Raw genomic sequence first — 23,237 nt, forward strand, 5'->3', positions numbered from 1 at the left:
TCATGAATGGGAAATGGTTTCCCCTGAATGATAAAAAATTCAGATTTGGTCATATTAGCTTTAAATTGATAGTCATTAAACTGACAGAAAGACAAACCATTGGAACAACTGGAGGGAGATACAGAACCATTAGATGGAGGGAGAGAAGACAGATTGGGAGCAGAGAAAGGACTGAAAACCGACAGTGGCACTGTGGTAAGGGACACCGAGCAACTCAGTGGGAGACAAACAACAGGGAAGAGACAGACAGACTGACACACAGCTGTCAAGGATGCCCAGTAAAGACACACAGCAAGGCAAGGATGGAGAAGGCAAAATGACAGTGGAAGTTCAGTTAAGTGGAAAACAAGGAAGGCAGTATCTCACAGACTAAGGCATTAAGGAGCAAAGCCAGTGTGACCCTACCAAAAGCTGTGTTTTCCTTTAGAAAGGTCTCTGCTTCAAATGATTGCTACGAGAAAGCCTGCTAATGGGCTATGAATACAGTGCAGTATTATGGCTAAGGTGACTTGAGAAAAATGTGCCCTACAGCTATGTTCCAATGAGCACAGACACCTCATTAAGTGACCTCATTTTCAGAAGTGCTGAACATCCTGCAGCTCTGCCTGATTTCATTATACACTTTTTCCAAAGTGCTGGGCACTCGCACTGAGGCTGACATTGCCAAGACCCCAGCACAGTCCAGGGGATGGTCAGAGATTCAGAAGGCACATCTCTCACTACTTGCTCAAATGACAAACAATCCTTGCCTTTCTGCCTCATTTTCCCATCTCTGAAAACCATAAAACAGAAATCAATGTATAAGACTATGGTTAGGTGAAATAATAGAAAAATACACTAATTTAATGCAGTGGCAAGCAGTGATTGACATCTGACCCAGTCTATTCCAGGATTTAGAACTGACAGGCAGGTTCAGACAAACCCACTGTGATCATAGAAAAGATGACACTTGAACATAATGATGCATTATTATTTTAGCCCTGAGAAAATTAACCTTATAAAAAGTCAATTGCATGCAAAAAGAAAATGTATTATTATTGCTCAGAGAACAGCATCAGATGCAAATGAAATGCACAGTAATAATACACATTAAATATTAGGCAAAAATGCAGCTCTGCAACAGAAAATGCAGTAGGTTCTATTTGACCCTTGAACATCTTTATCAGTTTCATACTTCAGGTAGTTTGCCAGCATTCATAGTATCACAATCATTGGGACTTACAGTGTTAACAAAACTTTAATTTATTATTGAATTACTTGAGGAACATTTCTTTGAGATGTAAAGTAGCTGGTTAGAATATATCTTTCTCTCTTTTGTTCCCGTTAGAGCACGAGTCTTGTCTCAGGGGCTGAGCTAGGGAAATTCTACAGTATGTTTTAGGAAGAACTGTCTAATTCCAAAATCCAATTTGCGTAAGAAACAAAGGGATGACACGCAAAAATCAACACTTACTCTTTTTCTGCCAGGGAAGAAGGGCTATCACCCATTTCTTCATACTTTTTTTTTTTTTTTTAATTCTGCAGTGTGTCAGGACCTCAAGCTTTCTCCTTTAACTCACCTATGATGAGTGTTCAGTGATGCTCCAGCGGAGAGGAAAAATTCCTATCATCGTTTTTATAAAGCAGCAAGGAAACATACCGCCTTCTGTCTCAGAATGTTTCGCAGAGATCCTGAGTTTTACCTCCTCAGCCTCATCTCAGTCAGGCAGTTTATCCATGTGCTGAGCTTGAACAATATGAGCTGTCCTATTTCTGCAGGATTACTCACATGCTTAATTAGGAACCTAAGTGCTTGGCTGAAACAAAGACTTAATTTCTAACAAAAATGAGTCTCGGACACTGTGCCTATTATTTGATGAAGGACAGAAGGCAGGGAAACTTCGTAAGGAGCTGAAGCATGGCATCAGCTGATGCTCAGTGCCTTGCCACTTTGCTTCCCACCAACACACATGATCTTGAATAATGCAAACAAACATTGAAGTGGCATTGACACATGACTGACTCAGCACATGCCATCTCAACTGCAGTAAAAGGAGGAAAAGAGCAGTTTTACACCTCTTCAAAATTCAAGCACATACATGCTGAGGCTGGAAACCAAGGACTATGCTGTTTCAGTCAAACAAATTGCCTACTTCTCCCATGAAGCAGGTAAAGTAAGCAGGTTCCCCCCTAAGAGGACAGTGCAGCACTGGAGCAGGTTACCCACAAAGGCGGCAGAGGCTCCACCCTGGCAGGTTTTCAGGACTCAGCTATGCAAAGCCATGGCTGTTCTGCTCTACAGCCAACAAAAGTTGTGCTTCAAGTGGGAAGCCAGATCAGCTCACCCCAGAAGCCCTGCCAACCCACATTCTGTGATTCTTATCTTTCTTTCTGTACTACCTCAATGATGGTAAAACAGCAAAATACCATTTTTCGTGGTAAACATATGGCAGACTACAAATAGGAATCTGTTATTGGAATGATATAAGAAATCTGTTGTTTGTTGATCTGCTTCTCAGGTAAAAATGCTATCAAATCCACTGCCTAGAGACTGCTGGCTGCTAGAAACTTTCCAAACTTTTCCCCAGGTTCTTTCCTGTTAATACAAATTATTCTGGCCATTTCTTTTATTGTCTGTGTCCCAGGGCTATCAGAAGAAGTCTGAAAAACTTTATGACCTGCAAAATCTATGTGAAATTCTAACAAACCTTCATAAGCAAGTGAGGATCTTCTGCATTAGAAGTGTCCATGTTTTCCAAATATAGCTGAAACAAATTTGTACATTATGTCAAAATAGTAAGGCTCAAGTTCTGAAAACTGTTGCACTTTGATCAGCATTTGACCATGGAGACGTTCAACACTGTTTATTTGGATACTTTGTCTGCACAAACAGGAAAATCTGCCCTTGTTTAGAAGCTAGAAGGATTGAAGCCTTGATCATGATGTCAATAAAAGGCAACATAGTCACCTAAATTTATCCAGGACTTAAAATAAGAAATCAAAACTGTATGCAAAGTATCTTACTAGTATGTTAGCAAACCTTAAAAGTTACTAGGCAAAATACATTGAAAATAATTGTTAAATAGGCAGCAAAGACAAAGTGCTAAGCATGAAATATATACCTAAGTTAAAACTGTCATGAGACAGGGCAGCAGATTGAATCATAGACAAACACTACTGTTGGACATAACCTCTATAATTAATTTACCAGATCAGAATTTTTCTAGCTGAGTAAAGAAGCACAGATCAGAATTTTTCTAGCTGAGTAAAGAAGCACACATTACCTACCATTGCAAAGAAAATGTCTATCTGTGGCTAAGCAGTCTCAGCAGTAAATCTTTCTAAGCTTAAACTATTTTCTGCATTTTGTAGCTGTGTAACTTTTTCCATGGTCATTCATGCATGGAGTTCAGACGCTGAGGCCATGATTTTGTCATTACCACAATATTGGCATCCTACATACAGTATAATAGGAAATTATATATTCATAGACTATTCATTTGTTATGGTTTTGTTTTGGCTTTTGTTGGGTCTTTTTTTCCATTGAAAAAAATGTTTCCTTGGACTAGATGTAAGCTATGCGATAAAAGCAACCAAACTTTTTCACTTCATGCAGTGATCTGTCTGCTGCACAAGTTGGGCAACTAAGAGCAGGTAGATAAAGCTATGTGCTCATTCCCTGACTTTTTAATGAAAACCTACTGCTAAAAAGGAAATATCTCTCATCTGAAATGCTATAGTCTTCTCAAAGTCAATGGGAGCTTTTCATCGATTTTGAGTAAGCCAGGTTCCTCTTTTAAAAAAAACCACTCAACTGTCTGCTTCTTCTCAAGTAGTCAGCAAAGTATGCTGGAGTGGTCCTACACTCTTGCTGACTTTTTAGGAGATTTCTCTTACATGCTCAAAACATTACAACAACTACAACAACAACAACAAAGTATCCAGAAAACAGTGTTCTGAGAAGCAAGTTCTGTAATTTAATGGCATATTCAAATTTTGGTTGAAAAAATCCCAGTCCATTCTGGGGCAGAATGTAATTCTCAGGTAACACAGAGGTGATGTCTTTGAAGTCAGCAAGACAGTTTAATGTGCATATAAGTGAAGTCAACAAGTTTATTCCAGTCTTTAAAATTACACATGTACATGCATGTAGCTACTGTGATCATTGTCTTTTTGTAGTTGCATTTTGGTAATGGCACTATACTGAATTTGCCACCATAAAAGAGATGATTTTTCCTTAGGATATCTGAAAACCAAAAAAATAAAACAACTCTCTATACCCAAAGCTACATTCTTATTAAAGTTCCAGGAAGGGTTTAAAATAAAATGATGAAATTTAAAGGCCATCTTTAATAAGGGATTTAAAAGCCAATATTTTGTCTTAGATCTGTGCTACTCTATTAGAAAATACATTTGGAACAAAGCAAAAGAGCATAAAATATGCACTTCTGCACTGCACTCTATGTAAATGATTTTTCTAAAGGCAGACAGGAAGGTTCAAAGAGCTGATAATGCTGTCTCCAGCTTCTAAACCTCCACTTCAAAAATCAGCTTCTATTGCTAAGGATCAAAAATATTATTATCTTAAAGTGATTTGGTGACCCATATAAAAAGACAAGTATTCTCAAGCCTGACCTTTAGTAAACATACAAAGCATCAACCTCTACCTCTGCAATCCTTCCTGAAAATATCAGCAGAGAAACCATGAAACCCAGGAGCTGCACACTTTTAAGGCAATGGAGGGAATCTGGCACACATAATCCTGCTGTCCTTGCTCCATGGAAATCCATAAAAGTTCAGGTTTTGCTGCTGTCCCATACAATAATTTGTGCAGGCCTCTAGTACATTTATGTCTCCCTTCCAAACAAAAAAAGAGAAAAGACCTAACAGTGACTGACACCTTGGTAAGGTACTAAGATTATTCAAATTTCTTGTATACTCACAGTATGATTTCCATATTGGAGGCTGGTATTCTTCAGCATCTAAAATAGAAAAAAAAAGGGGGAAAGAAATCAGTCATTTGGCCACTGGGTCAAACTGTCAGCATGCACATTTCTGCTGAGAGGCCTCTACTTGTCAGCAAAATTCACATTTCTTTCCCAAGAGAGATGATAGCCTATTTACAGTACAGTTTGCTATGTGAGAGAAGAATACAAATTTCAACCACCTGTAGCTCCAACATGCTTTTCCCAAATTATTCAAACGTAAAAGAAATTAGTTTTTTACCAATCTGCAATACTCACCAGTATTTTTAAAATAATTAACTGGACTGGTAACTACATTATTTATTTGCTTTACCTGGCATGATAAACAGATAAATCACTACTGGTTTTCAGTCAGGCTTCTAACCCCACTAGTAAGATTTAAGAATGAGCATCCATGAATTACAAACGCTGGGGCTAAAAAGATGCACAGCTAAAGCTGGACTCGGATGCACACACCTGACAGTTTCAACAAGAGTCAATTACACTTCTTGAACCCACTAGCATAGGTAATTGGCATATTTTCCAGAAGCTGAATCAACAAAAACAATGTGAAAAAGATAGAAAAAGGAAAGACTGCAAAACCTGCCATTACAAACAAGTTACATTATTGTAGCATTATTGACTAAAGGCGCACAAAGAGTTGGTGTCTTTCGTTAGTGACCACTCCATGGGGAGGTTTCCAGCTCTCTGCAAGAAAATCAATTGCTGTAACCTACAGAAATCCCAGCAGAAGCCAAGATGGGACAGAAGGAGCAACACCAGCGACAAAGGGTAGGGTACTGGGTACTAGTTTGGCTCTGAACTGTCACGCTGCCAAACACTTTTAAGTCATTAACTTGCCAATACTGTGCAGGTTAATTAAGGTGTTTGTTATTTACTAAACTTCTACTTAAGTTATGCTAATCTAATTCAATTATAGTTGCATAGCTCATGCTCCCTGTCTATTTACACACACACAACTACTTTAAATATATTCCTGCAAAAAGTCTGTTTAATAGGAATGTTAATCACTAACTACCATCTGCCACTTTTAACTCTATTGTTTTAAAAGAGGATAAATCTAGCAACAATCACAGTTACAGCCTGGAATAACACCCTGCAACAATTTGTAGATATATCGATTGGGAAACCCATTCAGTTTCAGTTTCAGCTGAATCCACCTCACAGCACTGACAAAGTTCAAAATGCTCCCAGACTGACACAGTTATACCGTGCTGTGGCAATCCAAGAGTAATTAGCCTGCAAGTTCATTATGCAGAAGACTTATTTTAAATTATATGAAGCTATTCATGAGACAAATGAAATTTATTCATACAAGAACTAATTTTTTCTCTTCTCAAATTGTAACAGTAGTATGTAACTCTTTTTTCCCCCATACATCTATCGCTTCACATATAGTTTACCACAACACCATAATACTGTGTATTAAATTCTTCCCTCAATACTTTTGTGCTACTGCAAGAGAATTTCTGAATTTCCTTCTTCACTTACTGTATTTTTCCAAAAGAAGAAACACTGAAATAATGCAAATATGTTATTATCTATACTGTGACTTCAGAAAAAGAAGTAATAGGGGGAGAAACAATGAAAAACCAACAAGTATCAGTTGTCACTTTAGTCTTCCAAATTAATTAAAAAGCGCCCAGTAAATTCAACAGTGAAAGCTGATCTACAAGTGGCTGTAAAGTGCTTCATTAGCTGGAGACAGACTGATGGTGAGGAAACACTGCAGCCGAGATGGAGAATCATCCAGGAGATAAGTCATAAAACAAAACTCTCAATGATTGCATTTGATTTGTCACGGTTATGAATCTGTCAGCCCCGGAAAGAGTGGACAGAACCATTCCTCAATAGCTAAAATAATTCTAAAAGATAGCACACTCAGAGGAAACCCACGTGTCACCAGCTCCACATTCACCATTACAAGGTACTGCTACATCCTCTGTGATCCCTTCAGCTGAAAGCACATCCCTAAATCACAGGGAACAAAATGCCATAGAGGTGAGAGTATTAATAGAGTTTATTGCCAAGCTATCATGTGTTTGATGGCACCCATTTGTATGGAAATAAAGAATAATTAGTTTAAATACAACTTGGAGACAAGGGTCGTGGTTGAGGACCAGAGAGAGGTCTAATGCAACCCAGATGGAAACTTCTTTCTTCTTTCATGGCAGGAGGCTGCTAGGCCCCTGCTTAGGCAACTCTCATCCTTGTATGGTAAAGTCGTGGGACCCCCATCCTGGCTGACTAGATTAGGGTGAACTTCAACCCTTCTTAAATCAAAAGGTCAAAAGAGGCAAATCCTGCCTGAGCAGATTTGATAACTGCTATTTGCCCTCATTGAAATTTCTGTTCTTCTATATTTTATTATTCCTCTGTATTGCACAACAGCTCTTTTCATTAAATTGTGCTCCACTCTCCATGACTGGACTATAAACAGCAGTTCTGGCTCACGGAAGTCATGAATACGAGTTTGGGTGGTCGGCTCAGTTGCTACAGGACACCTCAACTCATACAGCTTGTACTTTAGATCTGCACATAGTAATGGTCTCAGCAAGGACAATGAACCTCAGTTTTGAGCCACTTAACAAAAATCAATCAATCAATCAATCCAACTTGGCACAAATGACAAATGCCCTGCGTTGATGTCTCATGAAATGATATTCCTCACATGAACTTTGATCGCAATCACTATCAAAACCGTGACTGGCAGCGTGGGGAAAAGGGCTCACTGAGATACTCTCAGGTGATGAGACAGGGTCTTTCCTATTGCTCTTTTCTTGAAAGGTTCATATTTCCTACAGTGACTTCTTGTCTAGTTTCAGAAAAAATGCCAGCTAAGGTTGAAAGCAGTTGTCAAAGGAGAAACTCAGATCACAAGATGAGTAACAGTTCTGAAAAACCCAACAAAATATCCCAAGGTCATTTGTGACACATTTTTCTGAGTGTCAGCATAAGAAAGAGTCACTGTAAAAGAATTACAGAATGTCCAATTCAGGTATTTTAAAAATTATTTTGAGTCTTCTCAATACTGTATCATAAATGACCTTGGCAAAACTTACTGGAAAGACTAGGACTGGCAAAAAAGCATGAGAGACTTCCACAAATAATATTACAGGCAAGACTGTTAACGAAAAGCTTTGAAACATACTGGCTGAGAAAGTGAATATTTATTAGACCTAAAAAAGTACTAGAAGTCAGTTGTATGCTAAACAGAAAGGCAGAAGGAAAGCAGAATGCTGACTCTTGAGGAATATTACAGCTCTGAGAAGGTTTCTCATAACACAAAATTGACATGAAAAGATATTGGAGAAAATTGTCAAACCAAAAATGATACTTGGAACTGGAAAATGGGAGTAAGGTAAAAACAGGTTATTTTTTCACTTTATTTGCTTTACTCTTCGCAGAGCAGAGAGGATGAAAAGGATCTTAGGAAAAAATACTCTCATAAAGCTGATGGAGCACTTAAAGCTAAGTATAGAAAGACTACAGCAAAGGGAGGACTGAAAAGTTGGCAGAGCTTTAAGCAGACAGATAAAAAGTAGAACCACATAAGAATTTTTTTTCCAGGAAACATGAAGACAGAATACAGTATTACTGCCAATAATGGGCAGTAAAGGGTTAATGCATTACTCAGAGCCATTCTTCAGCCATTTCTGAGAAATGGTCTTACATTAATTATACAGTAAGTAAAGTTATCCATGGACTTCAACCCTTGCTCTTCACTGGGCCTGGCTCTGTACCAAAGTGACACCTTTCTGGATGTAGTTGTGAAAGACACTAGAATGACAGAATTGGTTTTTATTACTTCCTTGTACTTTGTGAAAATGATGATGTAATGCCAACACGTGTGGGTTTGTGCTACCAGCACCGAGACTGACTTGGTTAAAGCAGGTCTAATAAGAAACTAAGTTCAAAGTGATTCCTCTGACTACCAAGACCAGTAACGCACTGGAAAGCGTAAACTTTTTTACAGGAAAGCCCACGAATTAGACCACATGAATCACATATTTCTCACTTAAAAGTGGCATAAGGAGAACTGTAATAAATATCCATACTGTAGCTATATGCCATGCCCAGTTCTAGATACGCTAAAAAGTATTAGTGATTCCTGTGACACTGAAGAGTTAAGAAGACTAGCAGCAGGACAGCTACCAAAGGGGAGCTGTCATTATTTGCTGATTTCTTATAGTCTCTATGGAAAAAGAGTAAAGATCTTCCCTTTTTTGCCTTTGTTCCTACTAAAGGATTATAAAAAAATATTTTGTAGTTCACCTTGGAAGAACTGCCTCAGCCTGGATTCTCTGCCACCATTGTCTGAATTTTGGACTTCCTTTCCAGTAACAACTAATTTTAAAACTATGACCTGCATGTGCAAGGAAAGACACTTGTGTGTGAGGAAAAGCCAGTCTGGAAGCCACTGGTTTACTGGCAGTGTGCAGATAAATGATTCACCGGATGAACAAGTCTAGCTACTAATTTTTTTAATCTTCCATTGTTATTTTAGGACCAAGACTAATAATTATGAGTATTTTAATGTCCTCTGTATATTTCCTTTAACGAGTTTTTTCACAGGTTTACCACGTACACTTTCATAGTTATTACTTTGTTTCCAAAACATTAAGTTAGCATATATTATTAAATACATTTTTCTTATTTTTATATATGTAATTATATATAGAAGAGTAACATAAAACTGCTGAGTAAAAGCTTCTGTGAAAGAGAAACAGTGTTTGCACTCTTTACACACGTGGGGTTTTTTACATTTTTCTTCATGCAGACAGAATTTTATTATTCAATTGACTATAATGTGGATGGCCATCACAGAACCACAGAATGGTTGGGGTTGGAAGGTACCTTCCATCTGGAGGCCATCTGGTCCAAACCCCCTTCTGAAGCATGGCCACCTATAACCATGTCCATCTCCAAGGATGGAGACACCACAACCCCACTGGGTGACCCATGCTAGTGTCTGGTCACCCTCACAGTGAAGAGGTGTTTCCTGATGCTCTAAGAGCCTCCTGTGTTTCATTTTTGTGCCCATCGGCACTGGTAATGTCACTGGGCACCACTGAAAAGAGCTAGCTTTGTTCTCCTTGCCTTCTCTCTTTAGATATTTATACTTTGAAAAGATTCCCCCGAGCCTTCTCTTCTCCAGGCTGAACAGTCCCAGCCCGCTCAGCCCTTCCTAAGAGATCCTCCAGCCCTGCAAAGCTTTTCCAGTCCTTTATAAGAATCTCTCCAGCATGAAAGTGCTGTCCATAGCTCTCTCACTCTGCAGAATCCAGCAGTAGACACAGCAACCAAGGAGTGGCCTCAGCAGCGCTGAGCAGAGGGGAAGAATCACCTCTCGTTTGACCTGCTGGCAGTGCTGCTCCTAATGCAGCCCAGGATCCCATCAGCCATCTTCAAGGGAAGGATATATTGCTGCCTCATTTTCAACCTGGTGTCCACCAGAACCCCCAAGTCCTTTTCTGCCAAGCAGTTCTCCAGCTGGGTTGTTCCTTGGCATACACTGGTGGATGGAGACTAAACTGAAAGAGTAATTAAGGGGGCTTCTTTAGCGGTATCAGTTCTTTTCTGACACATAAAACATAGATCAATTCTTTAGTTTCCACTCTGTGATTAATAAATACCATTTACAGACAGTCATTTTCCCCTTAGCTGATCCCCTACTGGCTAATCTTGTGCTGGTGAAGGGCTGGTTTAATTTATTTTGCCCTCTCAACAATTAGTATGTACACATACACAACTGTGTCACTTTGCAGTCATTTTGCAAATGACTTTAAATTGGTGTGTTTTTCTATGTTTGATTGCACTCATTTGGCATACACTTTGGACATCATGATGACTTCTATTACATATAACTACCCTTACAGGAACATCTGACCACACTGTGAGAAAGAATATTCTTATTTTTAAAGTTGCAAATAATCACACTTTCAAATGACATGAATAATCATAGAGTCAAACGAGTCCCCCACTCTAACTCCTGAAAAGTCACTGCTCCTGTGAAGAGCAAAATTAACTCTCTTGCAGTTAATAATTAGCAATGTAGCTGTTGAAACATTTCAGCATGTCAAAAACTCTGTTTAATGTTTCATTCAGAACGAATAGTTGCCTGTGGAGGAGTGAGCAGTTGCCAGCTTTATCACTGAACTTTCTCATCACAAGTACATGGACAGCTAAAATATGGAATGAGACTTCAGTTCTTGTCTTAATGAGGCACTCTAGCTTTCAGCATAAGGTACAGAAATGATCAAACTGTTTACTTGCAACAGAGTTTATAATTGGTGTATTAATTCAGATGATGGGAGCTTCCCACTGTGCTATTCTCTCTTAAAAAAAATTAAAAATCAGCAATAGTGTATAATTTAAATGTCAAAAAAAGCTCACAAAAGGGGTGGAGTTCTCTCTAGCACAGCAATTAGGCTGAAACAGTAAGCTTTTAATAACCACTATATAAATTGACAGCTATTTTGTATCTTTTGCTTTTGCCTACCACAAACTTGCTATTACAAGCCACTGCTGTGAAGGTAGCTCATTTAGCCAGTTCTACGAATCAGGGTCATGCCAAATTGTGCTCTCTCCTGCTTTTGCTTCAGATTTCAAAACTGTATCTTTCCACTAATAGACATGTGGTCAGCCCATGGTTAATTTTGTTTAATGCACTTGTCTGTTTAACTAAAATGCAGGTGAAAGATCATGCAAATAGGTAAATTTAATAATTTAGAAGAGTTACCAACTATCAAATATAATATGACTGTGCAGTAAGTGAATTATTAGGGATGTATTCCAACAGATCACAGGAGATTTTAATTTTTTAAATCCACAGCTCAACTTGTAGAACAAAAGCATAAAGAGCCATGTTCTGCAGTCGGTGAGTGGTGTTCAGCCAGCTATGACCATCAGATTGGAGCAATATCTCATTAATTAAAAAATCTGTCTTTCTATTCTGCACAGATTTAAAGATAATTAAAAGCACTGAAAATACCATTTTAGATTTGGAAATTGAGAAAGAATAATCAGGGTTCTCAATTGCAATAGCAGAAGTGTAAAAGAGAAGGGTATCTGTACGGTTCTAATTTTCAAATGCTCTTTAGGAGTCTAGTCTTCCTTAGGGCCCAGAAAATAGAATTAAACAAGCTCTTCCAGAGTGCAAGTCCAAGAAGCTGACACGGATCTAAGTGAGCTGATGAAAATATTCCCAATGCTTTAAATATGTCCTGGGAAATATGCAAGATTTAAGAGTGCAGAGAGGTATTCACACACCTAATCTTAAGACAGGTAGGTTCTTTATAATGCTGAATCACACTGAATCTATTGCCCTTGGATGGCATTTAAGAACCTCCATAATTTAAGTGTTCTGAAGTGTTTTTTACCCAGAGCAATAATGAAGAATTTCCTTATACAGATCATTAAAGATTTGTGTCTAAAAACTAGAAAGGTAGGCAATAAAAAAAATCACAAAATATCTCCATCCTTCATTGTCAAAAAATCTGTTGTAGTTATTAGCTGCCATTAAATTTAATTTGGTCACTAAAAATTACACCCCAATGATTGTTACCATTCTCTGTTTTAACACTAAGGCCAGTGTAATTAAAATCTAACACAGTTATTTTCACCTTTTCATTTTTTTAACCTATCAACCAGAGGCATCAAGGCATTAAAATGGGATTATCAGAGCTCTGCCTGAGAGATTGGACGTTTTTTTGGGAATAAGCACATGACATAAGTTAAATCACATCACATTAGCAGACCTCCTATCTTACACAGATATACTTTAGCTTCTAACTAATGACCAGTTAGTTCCTGGTTGAAAATCAAAACCAGATAATCAGTTGGCATATCTGAGAATAGTTCTGCTGCAGTAATTTTATCACTGTGCAGGATATGGCAGTGCATTTCCAGTCATTTACTTACTGCATCCTAAAACACAACCCCCACAACCTTCCAGCCAATGATCCCTGGACTCAGCAAAGCAGTTCAGGCATGGTAGGAAAGAGCATATGACAGAAATAACCACAAGAATGCCAAAAAATGACATTAAAATGGTCACCATGAAGTATTTCAATTAGAACATTTTTGTTGAAGTATTGTCAGCACATTCCCAGTTCCAGAAATTCACTCATACCTTGACAGGATACCCATTGATCTGGCTTATCAAAGGAGCCAGCACATTCCCTGAAAACTTACTAAACTTTAGCAAAATCCAAATCATTGCTTTTGGTAACTGTTATTTTTGACATGAGACATTTTATCATCCCTCTCTAAGCAAGGGTGCAAGTGTTTGTCTATTCAAGGGTACGAGGTGGTCCTAAACCTGCAGTTAGCTGTGGAGGCTCTTCATCATCTTTTAGAGATCATCCCCATCTGCCCCATGCAGTCCTGTGCTTGGCCCTCTCTGGATACAGAAATGTAAGTATTTTTAAAGACTGAAACTGCATACTCAGAATGAAATGGAAATCCAGTAATTCATCTCACTCAGCAAAGCCATGGGAATCAGAGAGTTTACACTGGTAACTTTAAAAAAATCACAAAATGTGTTGTATTTGCATAGGGGCTATGCATATGCCAGGGACCTTCATTAACTCCTTGGCCTAAACACAACTTCAAGCCTTGGACATGAGAGATGAGAAGTATCCTGTCATTCAGAGCAGGCATAATGATCTGCAGAAGAATAAAAGCTTAGCAAATAATTAGACTTTGGCTTGCTTTACAGGTCCTGTAGTATTGCTGCAGTATTTGTGTCTATACATTAAAACGTGAAAAACAGGAAAAACACCACCTACCCACAAAGCATATTTATCATTCCCACAGCTCTTGAATAACACTCAGAATAATTGGGGCTCCTAAGATAAGAAGCAACACTGTACCTACATACTTCCCCTGTTAGACAAACATGACACAATTAATCACATCCTTTGGTGGGCAGTTTTACGTAAGAGTATCAACTACATTCAAGGCCAATTGAATTATTATTTTATGTGAAGTTAGTCTCTGAATCTTCAATTATCTCTTCTAAGAAAATAGTTTGGATTAAGGTCAGCTATTACTGAGCTGCAAGTATGTTGTACAGTTGGACAAACACTTCACAAATCTGTTCTACCATCACCCACCATTTAAGTGCTTTCCCACTACAGCTGTTCATGCTCTTCCTACTTCAGATCTAAATACTACAGAAACGTTGACCTTCTTAAAATTCAGCTCCATGATAATATGTTTATGCCGACAAGAACCTTATGTCTCAGAAACATCTATGTAACTACACTTTCCTCTCTGCAAGTTTAGCCATAAAATAATCACTACCAGTATTTAAAATACTATCATGGAGTATTTCCCCTCAGAAGAATATGGTTTATGTATGGTTTCTTTACTTGGGCAGAATTTTAATTGCCTTGGAAGGCAATTAAAAGTGGAAGTCTATAATTCTTCCAAGAGCTTTTTACTACAGCCTGGGACTTTTAAAATTGATAATGGGTTCTTACAGAATCATGTATTTACAAAATACCTTGTATTAAACATCACTAAATTTAAAATACACTTAGGTCTTCCAAAAGTTTTATCAAACTAACCAACAGGTCTGTGCCTGGGCATAGGTGACGCAATTCTTCTTTGCAAACTGCAATGTTGGCAGCGTTTTCCCTAGAGAAACTCTGGCCAGTGGCGTGTCAGATGAGGCCAACCCCATGTCTCTCTAGCATTTTCATTGTCAATTAAAACAATTCCAAACTGGTGCTCATAGGACAGCTGTACCAGTGCCTCCAGCGGCATCGAGTGAGAGGACAGGATTTAGCCACCCACAATGTATAAAGGAAGATACAACTGCAGCCTGGATAATATCCTGGTTTCCTATTTTGCAAATATTAAAGATGCAGACAGCACATGAACACCATATTTAAATATCTTAGAATACATGAAATTTCTTTATGTGCTGTAAGTAAATCAAATAGAGCGAAAGCAGTAATTCCTATGTAAAATGGATTTTGCTTCTGTATAATCAGAGATAGGTTGGTTATTTTTACATAAATAAATTAAAAAGGAAGGAGCACACTTTTTCTCAGTATCTTTTCTGGAATTGTTCTTCACCCTTGTAAAAATAACAAAGAATATTTGTTTCTTACCCCACTTATCTTACAGAAAGACTCAGAAGATGGTAAAGCTAGTGCTTAAAAGCACATCCATCATACCTTCGATCATAAAAATCAGTCAGTAAGGAAAAAAATCCTCCTCTATCCTGTTATTTTTAAAGATTCACCCAATTGCACAATTTTGAACAAACCCTCTAACTCATCCCACTGAAACACTTTGTGTAAGGACAATTAATTATGAATATGGCTATGGCACAACAATATTTAATATATTTCATTGCAGAGGCTCAGGGAAAAGAAGTAGTAGTCATCCAAAGTTCTGCAAACGTATTTGCTGTAGGCTTCCAGCAGGTAAATAATAAACAATATTCAATACAATACCATTAAGCAAGTACACTTTCTACTTTGATTTATACCCTGAATGGTAGACATCAAATGCCTTCATTTTTTTTTTCTGTGGGCCAAAATCAGCAGCTGATCTATATGATCCAGCACAGACTTCCCTTTAAACAGCAAATGAGTCAGAATTCTTTAAACGCCATAGCATAACCACAGCCTTGATGATGAAACCTGGCCAAATGCAAGGCAGAATTACAGAAGCTGTTTTGTCCTTGTCCCAGGGCTCATGTGGAGGTACCAGCACTCTGGCAGATCAATACCTATGGACACAAAAAAGATGCTTTCCATCAATTGCTTTCCAGCAATGAAACCAAGGAGAGCTTTGTTCTTCTGATAACACACTGATCTTCACCCAACAAAGCAAGGTTCGCGTTCAAGCATTTCATTACTCCCGAAGGACAAACGTGTATCTACACGCTCAGAGACTCAAAACTGACTAATGTTTCTCTGGAGCACAGAAGGAAGAACAAAAAAATTCAAGTCTTTCCTTTGGAAGGATCTGGCAAATGTCCAAAGTAAAACAATGCAATTTTTTTAAGCTAAGGGGAAGGGTTGGTTATGAGCAAGAACTGCAAGTCTCAGTAGCAACCACTGCTCTGCAGTTCTTTTCTCATCCTGGGAGACAGGAAAGCTGGGTAAAAAGATGAGCTAATTCACTCATGTCCAACATCACCAGATCTAGGATGGGTATTTCATGTTGTAAAGACACCAATCTGTGGAGGCCGGTGGGCCTGCCGGACAAGGAACGAAAGGAGTCCTATGGTGGGATAAGTCCTAGGTTCCTTTCCAGAGTATGGTGACTGAAAAGCTTGCCCCAGAATGCTCTGTTCTGTTATGTTAATGTACCCCAGTTCTCCTCCCCTGGTTGGCTCCGTTGGCCGCCACAACCCTTGTCACCTGGTACACCCTCAGTTTCTCAATTAGCTCCCTTACCCTGGACCCCCCATTGCTCTGCCCCGGGACTTCTCTGAAACCGTGCACGAGTGTGGATGCATTAAATCTCTCCTGCAGAACTCTATGGGAAGACTCTTCCTGCTCATTCATCGTTGGACTGTTTTAGCTGGCTATCCGGCATGTGTGTGCCAGTGTGCTGGCTGCACCGAGAGGCTTCCTTGGAGGCGCTTTTGGGAAGGTCACAGCATGTTACCATCTAACAGAACCGCGACACCAATCCATGTGTATCTTTTTAAGAAAAGTTCTTCCTGCTTTTCCTGTATGTTTTTTTTGTATCACACAGGAAAGCCTGTCAGAGCTTGTCAGATCATTCTAGTAGCAAAACCTCCCAAAACACAGATTTCCTTGAGAGCCCAGAGGATAAGGTTGCTGGTTGTCTGTGGGTTTATTGGCAACATCAGTTGTAACTAATGACTGAGACAGTGTGTTGCCCAACAACCCACCCCAAATGAAGCTGAGGTTTTACCAGGTTTTTGCTTCATTTCATCAACATTATTTGATACTCACAAGGGAGATAGCGAGCAACTGTGGCAGCTTCGTGCATTGGGAGCTATGAAAATATTCAACAGCTGTAAAATATACATTTATTTTAAACTTTTACTTCTTGTTCTTAATATTTTCAAGGATAGTTAAAGGTATACCAGTCTGAGAGAGTAAATATGCCTGCTTATGACAGCAGAAAATAGACCTGAATATTAAAAAGAAACACATCTCAAGAGGCAAGGGCAGTGAGACTTAAATCCAATTTGCAAGATAAAAGCTAACCAGACCACTTACTATTGCCATCTGATAGCATTCAATATTGCTTGAAATTCATTAATAGGCTAGGTAATGTAAGTACAGTGCATGTATACAAATTTAATTCTATTAATTTCTACATCAGAAAAATCTAGTGAAAGAGGAGGAAAACAATTATAAGGCAGTCTTACCAATCTGTGGACAAGGCATAGCAAAACCAGTCCAAACCTCAGAAGAGTAATTATCCCATGAGACTCCCACCTCCTGGGAGTGCCCATTATTGTGCTAGGGGAACATAAAACTGACAGCTATTCAGAAAGACCTCCAGAGCAATTTTGGCTTAGCTCTACTGCTTATCTTACCTTGTCATCTTTTTAGGATATCTACAAGCTTCCAGCTAACTTACCAATATTGTATTTTATTTTTACAAGCAAGCAATAAATGCTTCTTTTACAGCATATACTTTGCTTAACAGTCCAAATGTTGGAAAAATGCTTATGTGTCTTAAATAAAAGGTCATTCAAATTTAAACAGCTTTATAGAGTAATAATATTTCATTTAGATCTGCCTACTAACCGCTGATTGCTTAGTCAGATTAGGTGGAACTCTAAACGAGAGAGAAGCAAAGCATTTTATTATCATTAACTATTCCCATTATGGCAGCATTTGCAACCCAAAATCAGGTTCGGTGTTACGTCCAACTGCTAACAAGTACAGTTTAAAAATAAAACACAGCAGTCGCTGACCTAAAAGTGCTTGTGATTATAGTGTGTGGCAAGCATCCAACAGATAAAAGGAAAAGAGATGGAAAAGGAACAGGGCAACAGGAGTGCTATCCATGTCAGCCATAAGTACCAGTCACAACATCCTCCCCTAACTATTAAGAGAGTAGTTTCATCTGAATGTAATGAAAAGATAACTAGAAAACAGATGATGCTGGTAAAAAAAAATAAATGAAGCAGCACAGAGCATCACATAAATACACTAGTAATAACTTAGGATAAGCTGATTTATTATTACGTGAGAGAGGTTCACTTATGAATGTTAAGAAAAATGGTGGAGATTTAGTTTCTTCTGAGAGCACAAGAAAAAACAACTTCAATACATTTATGTTACATTTTTATAGAAGTGACACATCACATAAATAATAGAACTATTTTGGATCAAGGTTTTATAATAACCTTTCTTTACTGAAGAGTGAATTATTCCAAAGCAAACTGCAGCTCACCCTGGGCATATCCTTCCCTGCTTAAGGCGCAACAGAGAACTTCATTGTATTTTCAAAGACATGTCTACAGCCTATTGTTTAGCAGTTTGGTTTCAGTGCATCATTTTATCTGATGCCAGTCAATTTACTTACACTGCTGCTGTGCAAAGCCTGGTCCAGATTACCCAAATGGTAAAAATTTTCAACAGATAAATGCTTCTTTTCTGAACCTAATTTATCGTCTAGAAGAACCACATTTCCTCCCAGCTTCTCACCCATTAGGGTCCAAGACTCAGCCCCCGTCGGAATGAGGAGGCCAGATTTGAGAGCAGTCATGTGTACCTGATGAGGTCCACGAGGCACCCGATTGGTGCCATTAGACAGTGAAATTCGGGAGAATGCCAAGTTCTGCCACAGGCTATTTACGATGACGTAACCCCTGGATAGGAGGAGACGTGAAATGTGAGCTTCCATCAAACAACCCAGTGGTTGTGCGCAAAAGGACTGGAAGAGTATTAGCATGAGGTGGTTCTTCATGATCATTAGCTGCAAAACACTCCTCCTCAAAAAATGCATTGCAGGCAATTCTAATACAGCAGGAGAGCCTTGTACAAATGCTATTCTCAAAACACTCCCTTGAAAATGCTTCAGTGTTTTTATAACAACGAGAGAAACGACTGATTAGGTGCCAAAATGGTTTGATACCATCTCTGAAGAAAGGCTTTGCAGCTCTTATGATTTCTCTTAAAACAGTTTCAATTTGAAGTTGCAATGTCCTTCAGAGTACAAGTGTCTTTTTGTACCAGTTCCAAAGAGGATTTCAGAGCTGAGTCCTGACTGCTCCTGCTGTTCTACAGAAGTGCTATTTTTTGTATATCCTAGACTGGTGCACTACATTCCCGCACTATTTATTCTGCATCTCCATTATTACATTTATTGTCTTCTGGGCAATAGGTAACAAGTCCTTGCATGGTTTACTTTAAAAAGTGCCACAAAATATGTACTAGCTTAAAATTTATCAAAAAGTGAACCTAGGTAAGAATAAAGTAGCATAATTAGTACTGAAGAGACATCTCCCAGGAGGTAAAAAATGAATGTAGCCTACAACTGAGACCTCCACGATGCTTCAACTCAATAAAAAATTTTATATCAGAGATTGCCAAACTTTGATTTATAAAACTTGCAACTGCTCCATTGATTTCAGTAGGGTGAGAGTGATTTATTTCAGCCGAAGAGCTGTCCAGAGTTATATATAAGCACTGTGAGCTCAGAAATCCCAGTGGTCATGGTGTTAACTGCAGATGGTTCTCATGTTCCTGTGGTAAGCTCAGTACCAGTGACTGCAATATATTCTACTTACGTTTACCAATTGAAATAATTTTATTCATGCACTATATCATACTAACCATAGCCTGCCACTCTCATTATCCCTTACAGTCCAGGACTCTTGCCACTTAAAGGGCACTTGATCTACACGAAAGGGCATGTCCAAATCTACAAAAGTACTCTCCTATGACAGAATTTGCATGCACTGCTAAAGCAGTAAAGATTAAAAAGACCTATGGAACTACACAAGTATATTCATTGAACTGGACAAATAGATTCTGCCAATCACTGAAAGAAGTATCCAGCCTGATGGAAAAAACCCCCAAACAATTATTAGAAACCTCTTTAAAAGCTGATCTAAAAACCTACCAAGATCCCAAAATAGAAGCAGTATCAAACACTTTTAAATTCAAATCCATTTTAAGCCAAATTCCTTCATCCTTAAATATTGTCAAGATAACCTCATTACAGAATGGAAAGCTGAATCTTTACCTATAATCAAAGTAAAAAACAGCAGACCTGACCAAACACCATAGTTGCACAATCAGATTCTGAAATGGGTATTTCCAATGACTATATCTTAATGTAGATAAAAAAGTTTATTGAAGTCCAACTATTTTTTCTGAATATGCTCATATATATTTACCAGCATATATAGACATAGATTTCTCTACCATATCTGCTTATTAATATTCTGTCTTTATTCTTACACATATGATCAGTGTACTCCACCCCTCTCACACGCTCACTACAACTCTTTTGATCCCTTATAGTTGCAGTGGATTTTTTCATAATATATGAATCACTAAGTTTTCTTCCTTCTTTGCACTGACTTCCAAAATAAATTTTATGGTTTTACCAAGTTTTTATTCAGAGTTTCACGGGTTCAGCTAGACAAAAGACAAACCAGTGACACAGTTCAGAGGCGTAACAGGAGGGAACACCCTGACATCTAGAAATTATAAGGAGTGGGTTTGCAATTAAAGGACAGTACTGAATCTTCAGACCCTGAGTTCAATTTCTAACTCTTCCAAATGCTCCCTGTGTTATGTTGCATTGCTATAAGTGAGAGAAAAACTTCCTCTCTGAACTTGCCTGGGGATGGAGCCACTTTACCCCAAGTCTTGTGCAGCAGCAGAATCCCTGTTCAAATCTGGCCTTTAGACATCATCACAAAATGAGCCATAAATAAATCTGCTGACTCAAATAACAGGACACATTTCAAAAACAAGCAGCTCTCTACTGCAGAAAAGCAGAAAGAGAGGGAGACTGAAGTAAACAAATCTAATCTTCAATGCAAAATTCAGTGGATTGGATATTTCTAATATGACAAAAATAACTCTGTGGTGCTGCAGTGCTCAAATCAGCGCACAGAAATCCGAGGCAGCTGTTGAGAGCATCACTGAAGAAGGGCATGGGGAAGGAAACTGCTGTTGGATTATGAATCGAAATGTGTCTCAGAAGCTTTCATTCAACATTCCTGAACAGAGATATCCATAGCAGTCAGCAAAAGCTGGACTCCCTTCCTCCACCCTGGTTTAATCTGCAACCCTGTCATGGCAGAGGATGTAAGAACCTGACGGTGTGGGTGTGGAAGGAAATGAAGAAGGAGCTTGAGCTGGGATGGAGTTAGTTTTCCTCCTTAGTAGCTTGTACAGTGCTGTTTTGGATTTAGGCTGAGAATAATGTTGATAACACACTGATGTCCAAAGCTGGCCAGAACAATATTTCCTGCCACAGAGTATCACGCTCAGTATGAAAACTGGGGGGAACTGGCAAGGAGCTGCCAATGACTGGAGGCACATTCCAAGAAGTGATGGCTCCACACCTGCCCAAAGCACAGCAGGAGGGTGAGCAGGAGAGAAGGAAAGCAGCTAGGAAAACCACCTGCCTTGATTCCTTGCCCTCACTGTGGCCCTATGAGAGGAGCTGTTTGGCTGTGTGAGCTGGCAATGCACCAGCACTGCACGGTGCAGAAGGATCTGCTGGATCACACCTGTATCTACCAGCTACCCTCTAACCAAGTGCTTTAATGTGGTTTTGGCTCTCTTGTGCTACTTGTTCTGGACAAAAAGAGCAGGTCAGGTTAGACAAACCTGCTGCTGAATACTTATCTTGGCAGCTCTTTATTTCTTTCTTTATTTTTAGTACCACAATGGGGGCTTGGTGGGCACCACTGCCTTTTGGGCTCATCCCGTAAGTGCTTCTGTGTGCTGGACTAGTCCCATCTCAGCACCTCCTTCTGAGGGCCTTCAGTTCTGACTGCTGAGGTGAGTATTTTCAGCCAGCAGCTTCACTACATCAAACAATTATTACCACTCAGAGTGCTCTTTTCATTAGCCAAACATTTCTCTACACTCTTTTAAGCTGAAACCACCACTTCTACTTAATAGAACAGCAATTAACTTGAAATACTTGGCTTTTTACTGCAATGCATCACTCTTTCCCAGTCTGATATGCTAATAAAAATTGTATGCTAACATAATGTATAAAATATCATCTCTGATTTTAAACTAAACTAAAATTTATTGGCTCCAACAGTGCAATACTGATCTACCCTATGAATATTAATGTAATAACTTAGGTAGCAGACTCTTATGACATCAGGGAACTAAATCAGAGTGGAGCAGACCATACAATGCACTGAAGAAAACCTCAGTTTTTCTGTTTCAATAGAATTTCAATTCTACTCAGACCTGAATGCAGATCCAGACTGAAAATGATAAGGTATTTTTTGCTACCTGTCAGCTCTCATACCCCATAACATATTCCATCAACCCCCCAGTAAACAAACTAATTGGCGATCTTGCAAACAGTCCCAAGTTCTTCTATTTCTTCTAAGGCATCATTAGCAATTATAGGATGCTGGCAGGACAAATTGTATTCTCAGTTATATCTCTACAACCCACTTCTCTCCTGCTTGTGTTCTTAATCCTTACCCACTTCCACTGAAAATGCAAATCTTTGCAATTATGACTGTAGGGATAATGGTAGAACATTACTGCAGTAAAAATGCCCATTTACCTCAACAGTGCTTAAACTCCAAGCCTTGAATTGGCATGGATAAACATAAATTAACTGCAATGTTTAAATGCTTAAGCTAATATTGAGCAACCACCACCCAAAACCAAGACAGCAAACAGCACTCCTAAACTCCATAAGGAGTTACACCCATCCATTTCATCTGAAAAAGGAAGCTGATGCAATGCAAGACGACATGAGAAAGTGATGATTGATTTAGTTCCTCATGAATAACAAAGTACTCCCTAACTCCACAAAGAAGCAGATAAGTGCAGGAAGTAACTGAAGTACTGAGACAAAAGATACCAGCAAACAAAAAAAAAAAATCCAGATATGGTAGGACAGACAGAATTATCCAGGAAAAAAGCTAAATCTCAAATAGCTGTACAGCTCAGGTGTCTTTTCTGATTTTAAGTCGTGTACTTTCTTTTTCTATTCAAACTGGACAAGGACATGTTCTACCTTACCCACTTCTAAAAGTTATTGTTATATATCCAATTCCAACTCTGTTCATTATTCATTTACTGATTTGGAATT

At 38.7% G+C, this 23,237-nt stretch overlaps 1 protein-coding gene across 1 annotated transcript in view; it reads right to left on the reverse strand.

Annotated features, from left to right (window-relative positions):
• CHN2 (chimerin 2) overlaps positions 1 to 23,237 on the reverse strand; it is a 159,630-nt gene that overhangs the window by 88,257 nt on the left and 48,136 nt on the right. The window contains exon 2 of the mRNA XM_039571470.1: positions 4,923 to 4,961. Within this exon, the coding sequence (XP_039427404.1) occupies positions 4,923 to 4,961 (39 nt within the window). The remainder of the gene's footprint in view (positions 1 to 4,922; positions 4,962 to 23,237) is intronic.

This window comes from Corvus cornix, chromosome 2 (genome assembly GCF_000738735.6).
Source record: "Corvus cornix cornix isolate S_Up_H32 chromosome 2, ASM73873v5, whole genome shotgun sequence".
NCBI lineage: Eukaryota > Metazoa > Chordata > Aves > Passeriformes > Corvidae > Corvus > Corvus cornix.